This window comes from Schistocerca serialis, chromosome 5, assembly GCF_023864345.2.
Source record: "Schistocerca serialis cubense isolate TAMUIC-IGC-003099 chromosome 5, iqSchSeri2.2, whole genome shotgun sequence".
Taxonomy (NCBI): domain Eukaryota; kingdom Metazoa; phylum Arthropoda; class Insecta; order Orthoptera; family Acrididae; genus Schistocerca; species Schistocerca serialis.
This window is the reverse complement of record NC_064642.1, coordinates 374,983,933-375,003,047: the sequence shown is the minus strand read 5'-3', so window position 1 is coordinate 375,003,047 and position 19,115 is coordinate 374,983,933. Positions and strand designations below refer to the sequence as shown.

At 41.4% G+C, this 19,115-nt stretch overlaps 1 protein-coding gene across 1 annotated transcript in view; it reads right to left on the bottom strand.

Moving 5' to 3' along the window:
• The window catches only part of LOC126481948 (uncharacterized), a 49,171-nt gene that overhangs the window by 23,923 nt on the left and 6,133 nt on the right, over positions 1–19,115 (bottom strand). The window contains exons 2-3 of the mRNA XM_050105907.1: positions 15,322–15,437; positions 3,634–3,800 (exon numbers count right to left, since the gene is read on the bottom strand). Of these exons, the coding sequence (XP_049961864.1) occupies positions 3,634–3,800; positions 15,322–15,437 (283 nt within the window). The remainder of the gene's footprint in view (positions 1–3,633; positions 3,801–15,321; positions 15,438–19,115) is intronic.

Genomic DNA, 19,115 nt, shown 5'->3' with positions numbered 1-19,115 from the left:
AATCGAATCCGGTCCCTTAGGATTGACGTTCTGTCACACTGACCACTCAGTTACCGGGGGCGGACTCCTTTTTCGTATAGCAACACGACCGAAAATCCATCCTTTTTCGATCAAACAGACAGCTCTTGCAAATTGTTCTGCATTAATATGTCGCATTGCATGTTCTTGCTTGAATACAAGTGACAACTGTCATCCGTATACTTCACTAGAAAACAATGGGACACCGGTATGCACTTCCTTCTGAGGGTCACCTGACACACAAACGCATAATACGGCCAATACAGAGAGAATGATTTTAATTGTCGCATTCATTCAATGCGAAATTCTCAAACATGCAATAAGTTCATAGATACCGTCTGTGTCAAAATAGATTTAACATGGAGGACAGTGCTAAGTGTGCTCCCTTAAATTTTTTGAAAAATGTATATCTGGTTGACCTGTAGACCAGAGATGTAAACGGGCGAGAGCTGAAAATACTGTCAATCATTTTTCTTGATGTGTATGTTGTAATTCACTGATAAATGTCTTTTCAGCTTGGATGCACAAATATGGTGATATATATTTATTTCAGGTATGTAAATATTTCAGCAAAACACCCACACACAAGAACTTGGAAGTCTAATGATTATAAAGAAGCTTGAAAGTTCGTTAAATTTGACCATTTTTCCCAATGGGATCATCTTAAGTGAAGGTCGTAAGTATTAATTGCGATGCGAACCGCTTTTCATTATTGTTTATTCTTAATATTGAGACTAAACAGTTACGGTGCACTAACTCACTCAGGTCTGTAATGCTTCATTATACGAAGGTCTGATTTTTTTAAAAAATCACGAACTTAGAGCACAACCTTCAGAAAGCGTGTGTTTCAACATTTTTCATAAACAATTTGAAGTATGTGTCTTAGTTTTTACAAATTATACCAACAAAGTGGTCTACATACTTGATGAACAAAAAACTGAGGTCTGTAGGTGAACTCATTATTAAGTAGCAGATATCTGAAAATAGGGAAATTATGCCTGATTAATGACGGCATACGCCCCCTTAAGCCTTCAAACCTGAATGTACCAAAAATGGCTAGAGTTAGGACACTGCTATTTTGCAGTTTACTATTGAGAAATAAGGATGTCCATGTACCAAATATACTAAATTGTCAAATAAAATAAAAATCAGTGAGTTTACCCCTAATGATACTACCGTGAAAGACATTTCTTCTGTTGCATGTTTTTTTCTGTTGTGAACGACCTATAGAACTCATTAAACAAAGACCTAACAAACTAGAACACATCGTTCCGTTACTGTGAAACAGAAGAGCCTCTAATGTAATGTGCTTGCTATTTCGTACAATCTCCAGTTGCTTACATTTGCCAGACTATAACAGAACATCATGTCTGCCATTCCCGGTGTGAAATAATAGGCTTCTAGTAAGCTGGGAAGTGCAAGATAAAACTACACTGTTAAAGGTTTTCAGAAATTTGTGGTAACACAAACTAGTTCCAGTAGAGCTAATGTGTGTGCAGCACACAGACGAAATTGTGAATGCTGATTACAGTAATAATGCTAACAGCTGTTTACTGCATGCTATATCCATGAAGAATAACACAGAAATGTGTCCTCATTTGTTACAGCATTTTGTAGGTTGTTGTTAGCAGCAAAGAGCTCACATTAGAAGAGCTGTGTTTCAGAGTAGCGAAGATGAAAAAGTGTTCATAGCTCGTAACGTGTGCATTTTGTAGTGTATGTTTACTGGACGTTTTGTATTGTTTGTGTCCATATTACCGCCTCTCCAAATACGGAATACTTTTTTTAACACCCTGATACTATTTCGCAAATTTAAAACATTGAGCTTATACATGGTACAGTCACATCAATGTGAACACCGCCTATGCTCGACGTCAACAATGCAATAACTACTAACAAATGGTAGTGGAGGGTATATGAAGTGTGTTGGGGATGTGGAAAACTGTGCACTCGTTGTCGTAATACGGAAACGGAGCGATTTATCCGACTCCAAAAGGGCATGATCGTTGGCTTTTAGGGAAATAGTGGAAGAATATTCGAAACTGTTAAATTTGTAGACAGTTCGTGTGCTGCCAAGGTCAAAGTATACCACCCATTGCAATATAAGTGCCGAAGCAACAGTGATGCAACACGGGCCATGGATAACAGGTGTGAACGATAGCTGCAGAGATGTGTATGGGAGAACAGACATGCAACTGTTGAGCAACTGATTGCCCACATGAACCAAGGGGTTACCAACAGCAACTCCTCAATCGCCGTTCAGCGAACGTCGCTGTTTATGAGCCTCTGAAGCAGGTAACTGGTTCGTGCACCCATGCTGTCTGCTATTCATGGGCGACGATGGTTGGAGTTTGCACGCCAGTACTACAACTGAACGCCCACTGAGTGCCGACAGGTAACATCTTCAGATGAATCACGTTTTATGCTCCATTAGATAGATGGCTGTTGACATGTGCCGCGTCACACGTCTGAAAGCAAACACCCTGCAACAATCATCAGAAGGGTCCAGACCAGAGGCACAATGGAAGACACAACAGATCACCACAAACATGCATCTATGAGGAAGGTATTCTCGAAGCACAATGGATCAACATAAGTGCGCATATATCCTTGGGGACCACGTCCACCCCTACATGCAGTTTGTTTTTACTGTGAACTGTTGCACCTGTCAGCCGGTCAATGCAACGTATCATACAGCTCCCAGTGTACGTGCGTGCTTCAAAGACAGCCGGTCAATGCAATGTATCACACAGCTCACAGTGTACGTGCGTGGTTCTAAGAGAACCAGGATGAATTTACCGTACTTCCCTAGTCACCAATCTCCCCGGATTTAAACCCAATAGAGAATTTTTCGGACCTCCCCAATCGGCCTGTTTGCACCATGGATACTCAATCGAGAAACCTAATGCAGCTGCCCAAGGCCCTGGAGATGGCATGGCTCCGCATCCCTGTCAGTACCTTCCCAAACTCACTGACATTCTTCCTGCACGTCCTGTAGAGATCCGCATTGGAAAGCTGGTTATTCTCGCTTCTGACGGTGGTCACATTAATGTGGGTGGACAGTATATTACCGCTGTCAGCAGTATCATGTAAACCTGTTGGAATTACGTTTTTGCAGATATATATGACTCAAATTTATCTTTGACAAAGATAGAGGCTGAAGCAATGAATTAAAATTTGTGACCCCAGTGGGACATAATACACAGAATTGCTAGCCATTACACCACTGTTACGTTGTGGTTACCACAGATGCCTGAGGTACAGGCAGGATGTCCCCCATAGGTACAATGATCGGGTGCTATTCTAGTGTAGAGCGTTGGTTGTAATGATGATGTGAGACTGGGAAAAATGGGTTGAAGTTTATGCTAGGACGGCTTTCGACTTAAATAGCCACAACGTTATGGTGGTGTAGTGACAAGGGCATGTGTCTAGTAAGCAGGAGTCCTTGGTTCAAGTCCTGGTGGTGGCACGAATTTTAATTTATTCTTTCACCTTCTATCCTTATCGAATATCCCACAGGAGGACCAGTCCGTGTGGTCCCCACGCTAGCTGCCTCGCCTTGCATTCGTCCGTTCTCAGCGAGGCGTGCTTCAGTGATTGTGTGGGTTGGCCTACCTGGGCCTGCGCTGCCTGGCGCGAGCCCCTGTTGCGAGAGGCCCTGGCGGCAGACAGCACGACGCGAGGTTCGAGCAGGCAGGCGGCGCCAGCCCTCACCCGCTGCTGCGTCGTCGACAGCTCCAGGCACTGCACCGACAGCCTGCCTGGGCTCTGGCTGCCACTGCCTGTGCAAGAAAACACACTGGCTCAGATACCGTAAGTCCCCACCACAAACACTACGTACAAATAAATTCACACATACGTGGACTCAGAGGACCTGAAGTGTCTCTTCCACATTCTAAAAGAACGAGGTCTCAATCCCAAAACCACTACAATTATTAGTGGTACACTAAATGATACGAAATCTAACGTAAAATTCAGGTAAGAAATGTTAGAATATTTTGAAATGACAGTAGGAGCGAAACAACATTAAAGCCCCTAACCATTAATTTTTAACTGTCTCCTACCAAACAGAATCCAAGAGTGGTGAAAACAAAAATAGAGCTTAAAATCGATGACCCAGACAAATTAGGAAGAACACATATTAGGGTAGAATAGTTAGATTTCGCATAGGACCTTGAGTTTCTATGTCAGGATATTCCAACAGCGTAAAAACAGCAGAGAGATTCTCGCTGTTGTTGACTTCAGTCTGAAGACTGGTTTGATGCAGCTCTCTGAAAACCCTGGGCTAGCAGGACAGAGCGGATCGATTATATTTGTGTAAAGTGGCCAAAATAAGCTACTGCCAGTTGCACTCAATATATAAACTTTATTTCTTAAAACACACAATTACACAAGCAAGAATCAAAACTCTCAACGTTTTAACGAAAGACCTCCTTTGATTTAACTTAGATCGGCTGAAGGCCACATCGAAAATCCAAGGCACAAGGCCTAAACAAGGAATTGAGGTACAGGAGTTCTTCTGGAGGTTTCACTTCAAGTTTTTTATCTTCGATATAAATAGGCTCAAAGCCTTAGCTTAAATATTTCCCATAGAACTCGGCTTAATGTCTCACATTAATCAAGAACAGTGTTACAGCTTAAGGCCGAGACAGTTTACTCTAAATAGGCTGAAAATTTGGCTGAAGGCCGCATATCAACAAAACAATTTAACGGCTTCAGGCCTAGGAAGAAGAGCTTTCAATTTGAGAAGGCTGAAGGCCTTATCTTAAAATATTTCGTATAAAACTCGGCTGAAGGCCTCACGTTAAAGAATAACAATCTTATGACTTAAGGGCAAGACAAGGATTTTGAATTTTTAATTTAAGAGAGATTAAAACTCTGCGAAGTCCACACACCATGCAAAAAACGATTTTACAGCTTAAGGCCTAAAAGGAAGAGCTTCTAAATTTCAACTAAAATATGCTAAAGGCTTTATCCTAAAATACTTCACATAACTCTCGGCTGAAGGCAACATACGAAAACCAAACAATCTTACGGCTTAAAGCCCAGACAAAGAAATTTCCAATTTTTAATTTAAGCTGGAAAACTCGGCTCAAGGCCATATAAAAACTAGAAGATATTTCTTACGGCTTAAGGTCTAGACAAAAATTTTCAGCTTTTGATTTGGAAAGGCTGAAAACTCGGCTGAAGGTCACATACGAACTTGAAACAAATTTACAGCTTTAAGCCTAGGCACAAGGAATTTTCAATTTTAATTTTGAAAGGCTGAAACTAGGCTGAAGGCCACATACTAAACAAGAAACCATTTTTACGGCTTAAGGCCTAAAAAGAAAAGCCTTGAAATTTTAATAAGCTGAAACTCGGCTGAAGGCCACAAAAAGTACTTAATACTAAAAAGGAAATCAGTATGTAAAACACAAGGAGCGGCGCCCAGAAGGTTCCAAGGGTCGGCCTGGGAAAGTAATACTATATCTACATCTACATGATTACTCTGCAATTCACATTTAAGTGCTTGGCAGAGGGTTCGAGAGTTCATCGAACCACAATCATACTATCTCTCTACCATTCCACTCCCGAACAGCGCGCGGGAAAAACGAACACCTAAACCTTTCTGTTCGAGCTCTGATTTCTCTTATTTTATTTTGATGATCATTCCTACCTATGTAGGTTGGGCTCAACAAAATATTTTCGCATTCGAAATAGAAAGTTGGTGACTGAAATTTCGTAAATAGATCTCGCCGCGACGAAAAACGTCTTTGCTTTAATGGCTTCCATGCCAACTCGCGTATCATATCTGCCACACTCTCTTCCCTATTACGTGATAATACAAAACGAGCTGCCCTTTTTTGCACCCTTTCGATGTCCTCCGTCAATCCCACCTGGTAAGGATCCCACACCGCGCAGCAATATTGTAACAGAGGACGAACGAGTGTAGTGTAAGCTGTCTCTTTAGTGGACTTGTTGCATCTTCTAAGTGTCCTGCCAATGAAACGCAACCTTTGGCTCGCCTTCCCCACAATATTATCTACGTGGTCTTTCCAACTGAAGTTGTTCGTAATTTTAACACCCAGGTACTTAGTTGAATTGACAGCCTTGAGAATTGTACTATTTATCGAGTAATCGAATTCCAACGGATTTCTTTTGGAACTCATGTGGATCACCTCACACTTTTCGTTATTTAGCGTCAACTGCCACCTGCCACACTATACAGCAATCTTTTCTAAATCGCTTTGCAACTGATACTGGTCTTCGGATGACCTTACTAGACGGTAAATTACAGCATCATCTGCGAACAACCTAAGAGAACTGCTCAGATTGTCACCCTGGTCATTTATATAGATCAGGAACAGCAGAGGTCCCAGGACGCTTCCTTGGGGAACACGTGATATCACTTCAGTTTTACTCGATGATTTGCCGTCTATTACTACAAACTGCGACCTGACAGCAAAATCACGGATCCAGTCGCACAACTGAGACGATACCCCATAGGCCTGCAGCTTGATTAGAAATAGCTTGTGAGGAACTGTGTCAAAAGCTTTCCGGAAATCTAGAAATACAGAATCAACTTGAGATCCCCTGTCGATAGCGGCCATTACTTCGTGCGAATAAAGAGCTAGCTGCGTTGCACAAGAACGATGTTTTCTGAAACCATGCTGATTACGTATCAATAGATCGCTCCCTTCGAGGTGATTCATAATGTATGAATGCAGTATATGCTCCAAAACCCTACTGCAAACCGACGTCAATGATATAGTCTGTAGTTCGATGGATTACTCCTACTACCCTTCTTAAACAATGGTGCGACCTGCGCAATTTTCCAATCTGTAGGTACAGATCTATCGGTGAGCGAGCGGTTGTATATGATTGCGAAGTAGGGAGCTATTGTATCAGCGTAATCTGAAAGGAACCTATTCGGTATACGATCTGGACCTGAAGACTTGCCCGTATCAAGTGATTTGAGTTGCTTGCAACCCCTAAGGTATCTACTTCTAAGAAACTCATGCTAGTAGCTGTTCGTGTTTCAAATTCTGGAATATTCCATTCGTCTTCCCTGGTGAAGGAATTTCGGAAAACTGCGTTCAATAACTCCGCTTTAGCGGCACAGTCGTCGGTAACAGCACCATCGGCACTGCGCAGCGAAGTTATTGACTGCATCTTGCCGCTTGTGTACTTTACATACGACCAGAATTTCTTCGGATTTTCTACCTAACGCACGTTTAGGTGAGACAGGCAGCCAGACTGACAACCTCTTAATCGGAAGTCAACCCAACCGAAAGCCAATCGACGAACCAACCAACAAGATAAGTTCTGCTCCGCCCGACCAGCAAAACGACATCAAGGTGTCAACAGAACATCGTTCTGGATACTGGTGCCCAATCCAGTCAAGTCAGAATAAACGCCTAAAAGTACCAACAACACCTCAGCTGTCGAACTACACCCCGTGCTGGACAGCATCAACACGACGAGGAAAATACACTGCCAAAAACTACGTCAACGACCAGGGCAGGTCACCGGAACGCCAACGGCCACAGGGCAGAAGATACCGCTGGTACACTTCATTAATGAAGGAATGAATTAAATTAAGTTAAACACCACACAGGAAGACGGCTGCAATTCTAGCCGACTTCAATGAACACACGTTGATGCTCGCAGGAATCTCCCAGAAAGCGACAACCAGCATCAAACGAGGAGATGTGATAGCAGTTGAGGCTTGATAGTAGGTCAAGTGAGAGCTCAACTTTAGTGTCCAGGATCGGTGGGCGACGAACTTCGTAACCCTCGCAAGAAGCGCCTCACAACTCCAACCACGCGTGCACGCTGCCAGCGGCTACGGCCTGACTACGCGCCACGGAGACTTCCTCGCTGCTCTGCCCCAACCAACCGACTGCCCAACACCCAGAAAAGGTCAAAAGATGAAATACACGTCGGCCGATGAGATGACCGACCGAACGGCCAACCAATGGTCGTTGCCGCTCCAGTCTTCTTCAGTCGGACAGTACATGCGTGTCGCCAGCGGTCGGCAGGTACTGGCTATCCACATCTCACTGGCGCTCGGTGCCCGACGCTGCTTCCTCCCCAACTGCACTGCTGGTCCGCCCCAACTCATTTCCAGACACACAACGATCCGGAAATACTATCGGTCGTTCCAGAGATGGTACGACAGTGCACTTACCGACAAGCGCTGCTGCTGCCACTCACAGGCAAGTAAGGCAGGAAGTTAGTGACGCCAGTAAATGGAATAAGAAAACGAGACAGCAGTACCGTGATAGAAGATGACAAACAATAAATGGCATGAACACGAACCGTGCACGGCTCGCTCTCCATGTACCTTACGCTGTGCAAGCCTCTTCTTCTCCGAAAAATTACTGCTGCCTACATTCTTCTGAACCTCCCTACAGTATTCCCCTCTTGGCTTCCCTCTAAGGTATTTACCCCCCTCCCTCCCCTCCACACTTCCCTCCAACAATACACTAATGATCCCTTGACGTTTCAGAATTTTCCATATCAACCGATCCCTTCTACTAGCCAGGTTTTGCCTCCTATTTCTTTTCTCCCCAATTCTCTTCAGTACCTCTTCAGTCACGTGATCTACCCAAATGACCTTTAGCATTCCTCTGTAGCACCACATTTCAATATCATATACTCTCTTCTTATCTAAACTGTTTGTCACCCATGTTTCACTTCCATACCTGGCTACACTCCATACAAGGAGTTTCAGAAAAGACTTCCTATTACTTAAATCTGTATTCGATATTAAAAGAGTAAGGCATCAAATATCATTCGAAAAAACAAATACACATCTAGTAACAGTTCAAAAACTATACATACGGGAAAATAAAGAGAGGTTCTCTGTTCATGAACTTAATCGAAATTACACAAGAAACTGGCCAAGAAGAACACTGGTACAAAATTCGTTAGTTGTAAAATGGAAACAGCTTTCAAGCTTAAGAAAGGTAGCCACAAAGGAAATGAATCTCTCATTACACAAAAGCCAGCCACTATAAGACAATCACCAAACCAGACCGTCCTGATGGCGATAAAACGCTAATTCAAAATAGAAAGGGAGATACTGCAGAATTCAGAGGGAGAGAACGAAAAATAATTAGGCAAATATAAGTCAAAATTATACAAGGTGCTTCAAAAAGGACTTTACAGCTTCAAAAATTCATATATATTAATTCATGGTACCTGTAGAGGTGACTGTAGTGTCAGTTTGTAGGGAAATATTTCAAGTCTTATCTCGCGTACGCTCTAGTGCCGAATCGCACCGCAAGGAGCGCTACTGTCACTTGAGTTACTTAAAGAAGGCTGCCTTAACTGGAACCGAGCGCGCGATCTGTGTGTTTTGCATTGAAGAATCGAAGTCAGCGACAACAGTTCCGCGTAATTGCCGTACCAAGTACGCTAAAGATTCTGTTAGTAAGCCTGCAGTTTTTGAGTGACATAAATGTTTTGTAGAAACAGGGTGCTCGGTAAAACTAGGAAATCATCAGGTTGTCCAAGCACATCTGACGACGTTGTTGAGCGAGTGAGACAACGTTTTATCAAGAGCCCTACGAAATCGACCAGGCGTGCATCTCGCGAACTGAAAATCCCACAGACGACTATTTGGCGTGTGTTGAGAAACCGTTTGCATTTGAAACAGTACAGGTTGACGATCGTACAAGCAATAAAAGACAGTGAAAATTCCTGGCAGATTAAAACTGTGTGCCGGACCGAGACTAGAACTCGGGACCTTTGCCTTTCGCAAGCAAGTGCTCTACCATCTGAGCTAAACAAGCATTACTCACGCCCCGTCCTCACAGCTTTACTTCAGCTAGTACCTCGTCTCCTACTTTTCAAACTTCACAGAAGCAGTTTGGAAAGTATGAGACGAGGTACTGGCTGAAGTAAAGCTGTGAGGACTGGGCGTGAGTCGTGTTTGGGTAGCTCAGATGGTAGAGCAATTGCCCACGAAAGGCAAAGGTGCCGAGTTCGAGTCTCGGTCCGGCACACAGTTTTAATCTGCCAGGAAGATTCATATCAGCGCACACTCCGCTGCAGAGTCAAAATCTCATTCTGTAATAAAAGACACTGATAAAATTGCTCGCAAGAGCTTTTGTAAGGATATGATAAATCTATTACATGAGGATGAACATTTTTTGGACAAAATTATCTTTTCGAAGTGGCAAAGTTAACACAGATAACTATAGGACTTGGGGCAGTGAAAATCCACATCAAACATTGCAACATGTTCGTGATAGCCCTAAACTGAACATTTTTTGTGCATTGAGCTAAAACAAAGCGCAAGGCCCCTTTTTTCCGCGAGAGAACCATCAATGGGATAGAGTACCTAGATACGTTACAACAATTTTTGATGCCATAGATCGATGAGGATGACCAAGAACGAAATGTTTACTTCATATAAGATGGTGCACCACCCCACTGCCTGGATGACATCCGGGATTTTCTCAGTGACCATTTTCCAGGACAATGGATTGGCCGTGATGCGCCAATTGCATGGCCCCCACGTTCCACGTACTTGACACCACTCGATTTTCTCTTTGGGGATTCATCAAGGATATCGTGTCTGTACCTCCTATGCCGGCTTCTCTAACTCAACTTAGAGCAAGAATTTACGCCGCCACTGTGTAAGTTACACCTGCAATGCTACAGCTAGTTTGAGAAGAAATTGACTTCCGGTGGGATGTGTGCAGGATAACCAACGAAAGGCAGACACAACACCTTTAGTTTAAGGTCAAAAAGTATGCGTTTCCCTGCAAAACAACGCTAAATCCATCTCTATATATTCTTTCAGTAAATTTATATGAATTTTTAAAGTTGTAAAGTTCTTTTTGAAACACCCTGTATTAAAGAAGGACCATACAGACTCAAAAAACAAATTGAAAAGTACACCAACATTTATTCAGACACGAAAAATGCAGGTTAAAATTCTGTGAGCATAATTGAAACAACCAGATTAACTAACCAGGTTGTGAAATTGTACGAAACTCTCTCTCAAACTAAACTTGAAACAATAACATAGATCTGTACACTCAAAGGAGAGCTGAGCCGTGCACAACTCCATTCAGTGAACAGAAAAATTTTCAGGCAGAAGATTCAAGGCTGCCAGAAAAGAATAAGATTCACCAGAACAAGTTGATCAGCCGAGCGAAAAGGAATTAAAACGACGCGAACACAAAGAAAAGCTAAAACAAAACACTGAATATACCCGTTGGTGACCATATGATGGCCATCTACTATCTGATTGTGAGCAATGCATTGGTATTGAACGTTTCAGCCACTCCATTCTTCTCTGTCACACTGACTACCAATATCAGGTCTACGACTTTTACCTCCAATAAAATGTCGACAAACGATGAGTGAAAAACACTCTTTCAAATTCTTGAGGTGGTAGAGATAAAATACAGGAAGAGATGGTTATTTAAGACTTATGCAGAAACTAGACTGCAGTTATAAGAATCGAAGACCATTAAAGGAAACCAATGGTTTTGTAGGGTGTGAGGAAGGGTTGTAGCCAATCCCCTCCGTTATTCAATCTGTCACACAGAGGAACGTGCAGGTGACTCAAAGTGTAGGGAAAATATGATGCAAAAACTTGTACGTTTGCCGATGACGTTGTTGCACAGTCAAAATGACAAGGGTCATGGAAGATCAGTAGAATGGTATAGACAATGTTCAGAATAGAGGTTGATAGATGAATAACAACAAAATTAAACAAGCGTGATGGTTTAAAGGCGAATTAAATCAGTTGATGCTAAGGACCAAGATCTGAGACACTTGCAGAAGTAGGTGGGTCTTGCTATTTGGGCCGCAGAACAACTGACGGCGGTTGAAAGTGAAGAGAATATAAAATGCGCACTGCCCACAGCGAGAAAAGAATTGCTGAATAAGAAAAATATTGTTAACATCGACTATAAAAATGAATGTTGGGAAATTTTTCCGAAGGTGTTTGTCTGGAGTTTGGTCTTGCACCAAGGTTAGGCACGGACGTTACACAGTTCTGGTTCTGACAAAGAGAGAACAGAAGCTTCTGATGTGTGATGCCGCAGGAAAAGGGTGAAAATTAGATGGATATAGCAGATAACTAATGAGTAAACATTTAACAGACTGGAGAAGCACAGCTAGACCAAAAGAAGGCATAAAGTGATAGAAACACTTTAGGAGGCACCAAGGAATCGATAGTTTGGTAACGAAGGGACGTGTGGAGGCTAAGTATTTTTAAAGGGATCAAGACATCGCTTCTTCTTTTTATATTGTTATTTAGAATTTACCACAGAGGGGCATGCTGGCAAAGGATAAAATAGGTCTCTTCCGATGATTATACATATTTAAAAGAGGTTTTAAGAGACACAAAACAGATGACAATAAATAACTTTTTTTAAAAAAATACATTTATGGACAATTTTTATCATTTTTAAAACTTTTTAGACGTTTTTATACTAGGGTTAAAATATAATCACTGATCGTACGTAATTTTAGCGCTGTCAAGGAGGAATGGTATGATGGTGGTGTACGAAAATTATGATGTTCATGACGGATGTGGAATGATGAGTACGACTACAGGGTCCTGTGAAACCGCAGGTAGCAATTACAAGTCGTTGAGGTGGAGGGAGGCGGAGCAATGTGACTAGGCCTGGAAAGAAACGTCTATCTTGGGTCGAGTTTCATTGTTGGGTTGTGAAGTTGACTGAAGTGCCGACAAGAGAGGATTCATAAGGCACAAAGGTGCACGGAGGGTGGGAAATGGATGTGAATAATCAGTAGGATACCTGGATCAGTGATTCCTGGATAGGACATTGGATGCCAGGACTGGGTTTTGTGGTTGATGTATCGGATCCGAAGGCGCTCCGGGAAGAGAAAAACGTGTGAGTAGTGAATGGACTGTTATAAGACCCCAGTTGGGCAAGTTAGGTGGCGAGGAGAAATGCGCGTACATTGTGAGATCGTTTCAGATAGACTGTCTTGGATGATCCAGAAACGAGTCTGTTCACTCATTATCTACGTATAAATTATTTCTATCTCAACAATACTTCACGTCCATTCTCTCGTAAGCTGTCCTTCACGACAGCCTTATACCAAAATTCGCCTCAAACAGATAATTTACAACAATGTTATTTGTTCTACCAGCATTACTACAAAGGAATACATTGGGCAAATACCAAATCACAGTGTTATCCAAAATCCCTCTTTCTCTCTTTATATTCATTTCAGATACATTTCATACATTTCAAGAGATTTAAAAAAAATTAGGGGAGGTGGAAATCTTGGCAACATGAACATAAGATGGAGCTGATGGGGAATTTATAGGTGAGGATAATGGTACAGGTATACAGCCCCAGGCTTAGCCTGTTGACACTTTTAGTAGTTTTAGTCGGTTTTGATCTTTGTGTTGGATGGTAAGGAGGTGTGAATACCATGTCAGTTTTCTATCAAGAGCTATTCCTAAATACTTTAAGGGGCTCCGCAAAGGCTCAAAATCATGAAAAGTTCAATTTTTACTTTTTTGCGTTTTCTGAATCTGCGGACTCTTACCTTTTAATAGATATATAATTTATTCAATTCCGAAGACTACAACTATTTTTAAATTTTTTTTGAAATGTGTTCTACATGGGCGTGACCCACTGTGGCGCTGTTAAACTGCTGTCAAATGGTGTTATTATTAACGTCCGTGTTCATCAGGTACATTTTAGTGATGTGAGATAAAGTATGTGTTGTGGCTAACCTGTGATGGTTCAATATATATCGCTGGTGTGATTGTCGATTGTTTCATGTTTATTTACTCTGTCGTTATCTCGAAAATATTCGTAATTAATTCTGTTTCTTGAGTCTCTGTTTTGTTGAAGTATAATAATGAGTAAAAGTAAAGTTATTAGAAATCCTCTGAAGGCTTTTAAGAAAAGGAGAAATGTTGGAAAGCCAAAGGTATGTGTTATTACTGTAAACAATAAAGACGATAACCAAGTGAGTGAACCTAACCTCTCAAGTACACCTGCCCATAGCAGTCAAAGTGGGAAAGAAAATACTTCACAGCAGAAGCTTGGTTCAATAAGTGAAAACTATGAATGTTTTGTGGGCGAATCGGATGTGAATGAAATATTTGATATGTCGATTCTCAAAGGAATTTTTTCAAACTGTGTAAGATGTATTCATTGTAGTGAAGTTGGTCTGGAACTCTCCATAATAAAGCACGTAGGACTTGCTAGTGAAATACAACTGAAATGTGATAAGTGTTCATACATGACCACCTTTTGGAACAGTGTTGCAGCAACTGCAACTGAAGAAAATGGTAGCAAAATCTACGAACACAACAACGAGCGATGCTTGCTTTAGACAAGGGACGCCTTCGGGCTGCAGACAGGACTGTAAAGAGTCTAGAAATACAAGCAAGAGTAAACAGGAGGAGGAATAAGAGGAAGCTGGAGGAGGAGTTTGCAGAGGATGAAGATAATCCATCCTATGGACCTGGAATGCACTAAAAAGTTAATCCAATCTTTGTCGCTCGATTCCCAAAACTTTTATTTTCTCATACTAATTACATGTTTTCTAAGGATCTTACAAACATATTTGTTTCAAACTTTCAGTAAATGTTACACAGTACCTTCTGCATAATTTAACACAGCCTTTTTCCAAAAAACTGTATATTTTTGAATATATAAATAAAAAATTGCAAAAAAATGTTGTGAATTTTCATTACAATTGAAAAAAATCATCTTTAATAAGTGAACTAAAATTTTGTAAAATCCCTGTGTTAAGTTGTAGCCCATATTCCAATAAATAATCTGTAAAAAGTTCAACTTCCTACCTCAAATACTTTGTGAGGAAAGATGTAATTTATAAGCATTATTTTAACATTGCAAGTATAGGGCGTTCCGGAGCCCCTTAACTTGTTGGTTAGATGGATGGGCTGGTCGAAATCTGAACGACGTAAGACCCGAGGGGTGTGTTCAAAGATGGTAACTTGGTTTATCCGTAGATTTGCTTGGAATTTCCACGTTATACACTACTCGACCGTGAGATTCGAGTTGCTGTAGGTGTGGGAACGGGAGAGCTGGAAAATGTAAAATGGTTGACTACAGTAAGCACGTTCAGTTTCATGCAGAGTGCCGCAGTTACGCTGAGATGTATAGGGATGCACAGGGCTGACTAGTGTAGAGAGCTGCATCGAATCAGTGTGAGGAAAAACACTACAAGATTTTGAACTATACTACTCGCCATGGCGACAGAAATTCTCTTCCTATTAACATAAAATGTATATCGAATTCAGTTCACAACTAGCGTAGTCGGTAGCTGGGCTCTGACCTGTGCTGGCGTTGCTGGCAGGTGTCTGCTCTCTGGAGAACCCGCGTTGCTGCGGGGCCGTCCTCGTTGCTGCGCGTTTCCTTCGAGTGAGCGGCCGCGCCGGCATCGAGTAGCCTCTGCAAAATACAGTCTGGGCTTAACAACCAAAGGGTAACCACCAAGTAGCGAGAGCTAATTAAAAACATGCTAACACCAGACAATATTAGACCAATACTGGTGGCTATCTGTGAAACATAGCCATGTGAAATATTTACGTGTCGTAAACAGCTTGCAGCGGCATACCACACAGTCCAGATCTTCCACCAACGCTACTTGAATCTCCTGGTCGAGTATCAGCTTCAAGTAAATCCTCAAAAAAGCCAAGCTGCCATCTTTGGACGTACGACAGATTTCCACCACCCCATCTACAACCAATTCATCCCTCGAACTAACACAGAATTTAGGACTAACCCTTGACAGAAAATAAAGAAAGTTACCATCCACCACAAAACCCAAAACAGTCTACAGCTACTGAAGGCCGCACCTCGGGTCTACATCCTCCTGCCATCATCCTCACCTACAGATCGCTCATTTATCTCATTCTAACTTATGCCAACATTGCCTGGATCTCAATTTCCACTAAAATCTATAAAAACGTAGAAATCCTGAGAAAACGTGCAGTCTGCCTTACCTTCCGTGCTGCCTAAATTCTCCCAAATCGCATCTGATAACAAATGATGCACTCCCCACACCTCCTTCTCTTGTTGGTGCACCTTCGCATCCAATACATAAACTGGAAAACCCATTCCTAGTACCCTGTCCGATAATCACCAGTACGGGTAACCGCCCAGCTACTAAACCCATATTCTATATTCCATGCACCTTATGCCGAATTCATCCTCTCCCGCCGGAACTTAAACTAATTCGTCCTGAGACATCGCGTACATGTAGTGCATATCCATCATTTCTGACAGTGAATAATCGTTGTGATTTGTTGTGATCTGTTCTGATGGAAGTTCCTTTAAAATAGAACCAATGACAATCACACAAACAATGCAAACAACATGACAACAGTAAACAAGAAAGCAAGTAAAAATGCACATTTGAGGTAAATTGCACAATCAGGCATCACTACAGGGAATAATCGTTGTCACATTTTTTGATGGAAGTTACTTTAAAATATAACCAATGACAATCACAACATACAATGCAAACACCATGACAACAGTAAACAAGAAACCGAGTAATAATGCACATCTGACGTAAATTACACTATCAAGAGTGACTACAGGGAATTTCTTTCATACCTCACTAACGAATGATTTTTGGACCAATGTTCATATAGCTATGCGTCGCGAAGACATCTACACTGATATGCCGAAACTATTCCACTGCACTATCTGTGCACGGCACGAGAAATAAAGGCGTCTGATGAATTAATCAGGCACGGGAGCGATGATGACAAAAGATACATGCTCGCATTATCTAGCTGCCAGACAACGTAACCACTGTTCTGTTTTCCGCTAACTAACGATAGGCGGCTGCACGCCTTACGTAGTTCTACCTGGCATCATAACAGCTTCTGACAAAGGTGTAAAAGATTTAAATTTAATATAATTGTATCTAATTCTTTCACGTATTTGCGAAACTACTTTGTTTAATGTAATAGTGTGGATAATTTAAAAATGTATTTGAAATTATTATAAGGCGAGAGAGGAATTTAGGATAATAATGTGATTTAGTTTTTGTGCAATGTATTCTTTTGGGGCAATGCGGGTAGAACAGACAAGAACAATTGCTGTGAATTATCCCTTTGAGGTTAATTTTAGAGCAAGGCACTCGTGAAGCACAGCTGAAACACAGATGCTTTCTAGACAATGAGTGAACGGACATGTTGCGGGATCATCAAAGACAGTGTATTTGAAGTGATTTCACAATGTAAAGACTGTCAGACAGGATATATTACTTATACCTATGTGTTGTTGATAGCTTAGTGCACAATACTGGACGCTGCAGCCTGTGGCCTGTTAACGGGAAATGCAACTGAAAAACTGGGAATGAACGAAGGCTACTTCTTTGGATGGTGTGGCCATTAGTAACGGTGACCGCTGTCACGACGCCTAATCACTTGTGAAGCATTACTGAAGCCACATTTCAATAAAATAACCACTCTAGCAAGATATCGTAATTATAACACTCCACATGAGCGACGTAAGTGCACTGCCTTTCTATTTTACATCAAACGGATTTAACCGTATTCTTTACCTCACTTTATGAGTAGTGACAGAACTCTCTCTCATAATAGATAAAGTTGTGCAATAAAAGTATTTGGCGGAAAAATGCATATTATTGACTGTGGTGAAATTTATCTAATGTTGAATCATTTCTCCTTATTTTTCGTTAATTAAAGGAGCCAACTATAGTCATATTTATTACCGTCCCTGCTGGAAAAGCTCCAATAATAATAACAGTCATACGTAAACAATATACAAAAATACAAGTACGTTCTGGATAATGGACGAAAGACGATATCAGGCAAGTGATCTCTCTTTGTTGGACCAGTGCATGGAATATGAACTGAAGTCCAGTTAACACTGCCATGAAGGCCATTTGCCTTCGCAAAGTTTTCACTAGTGGTATTTCAATCAGTCTTTGCAACTGATTAATTCAGTGAACAGGAATAGTTACTGAAAATTGCATTATTGCAGATAATACAATAGACACTTGTTTTGCTAGACTTTACACTTGTTAGCTATTTAGCTACCCTTAACAGAACCATTACGGTGGTTAAAACAAAAAAATCGAATCATTTCATTACTTATGGTTACACGATTTAAAGTAGAGACTAGCAGTTTCTCCCTTTAGCAAGCGCACGTGCTACTGTAAGTGGAGTAATTGTGTTTTTGGGGAAAAGGACTATCGATTTCATGATTGAAGGTATGTGTATTTGGATGGAGATGATAACTTTTATTAGGATGGTACATAATCATGAATATTAGTGCAAAACTCATAAGGTCTTTGTGTACTATTAAAGATCAGTTGTTGTTGGATCTGTTGGCGACCGTTTCTTTTTCTTTGTTAGTCCGAAAACCTCAGGGCATACACAGTCATCTTAATACTAATCAGCATATAGACACTAATTGAGCTAATTATTTTTGTTGTTGTGGTCTTCAGTCCAAAGCCTGGTTTGATGCAGCTCTCCACGCTGCTCTATCCTGTTCAAATGCCTTATCTCCTAAAAACTACTACCACATACATCCTTCTGGATCTGCTTATTCTGCTCAGCTCCTGGTCTCCCTCTACAATCTTAACCCCCCCTCCCCACCCCCGCCACGGCACTTCACTCTAATACGAAATTGGTGATTCCTTGATATCTCAGAATGTGTATACCTCTTCAATAGTTACATAATCTACCGTCTCTGTTTCACTTCCATAAATAGCTACTCTCAATGCAGATACTTTCTGAAAAGACTTTCTAACACATCTGTATCAAATGTTAAGAAATTTCTTTTGTTCAGAAACGCTTTTGTTGCCATTGTCAGTCAGATTTTATCTCCTCTCTACTCCGGCCATCATCACATATTTTGCTGTCCAAATGTCAGAACTAGTCTACCACCTTAAGTGTCTCGTTTCCGAACTAATTCTGTCAGCATTTAATTCGTCAGCACTTAACTCGACTACATTCCCTTATTCTTGATTTGCTTTTGTTGATGTTCGTCTTATACCCCCCTTCCGAGACACTGTCCATTCCATTCAACTGCTCTCCCAAATTCTTTGCTGTCTCTGACAGAATTGCAATGTCAATGGTAAATCTT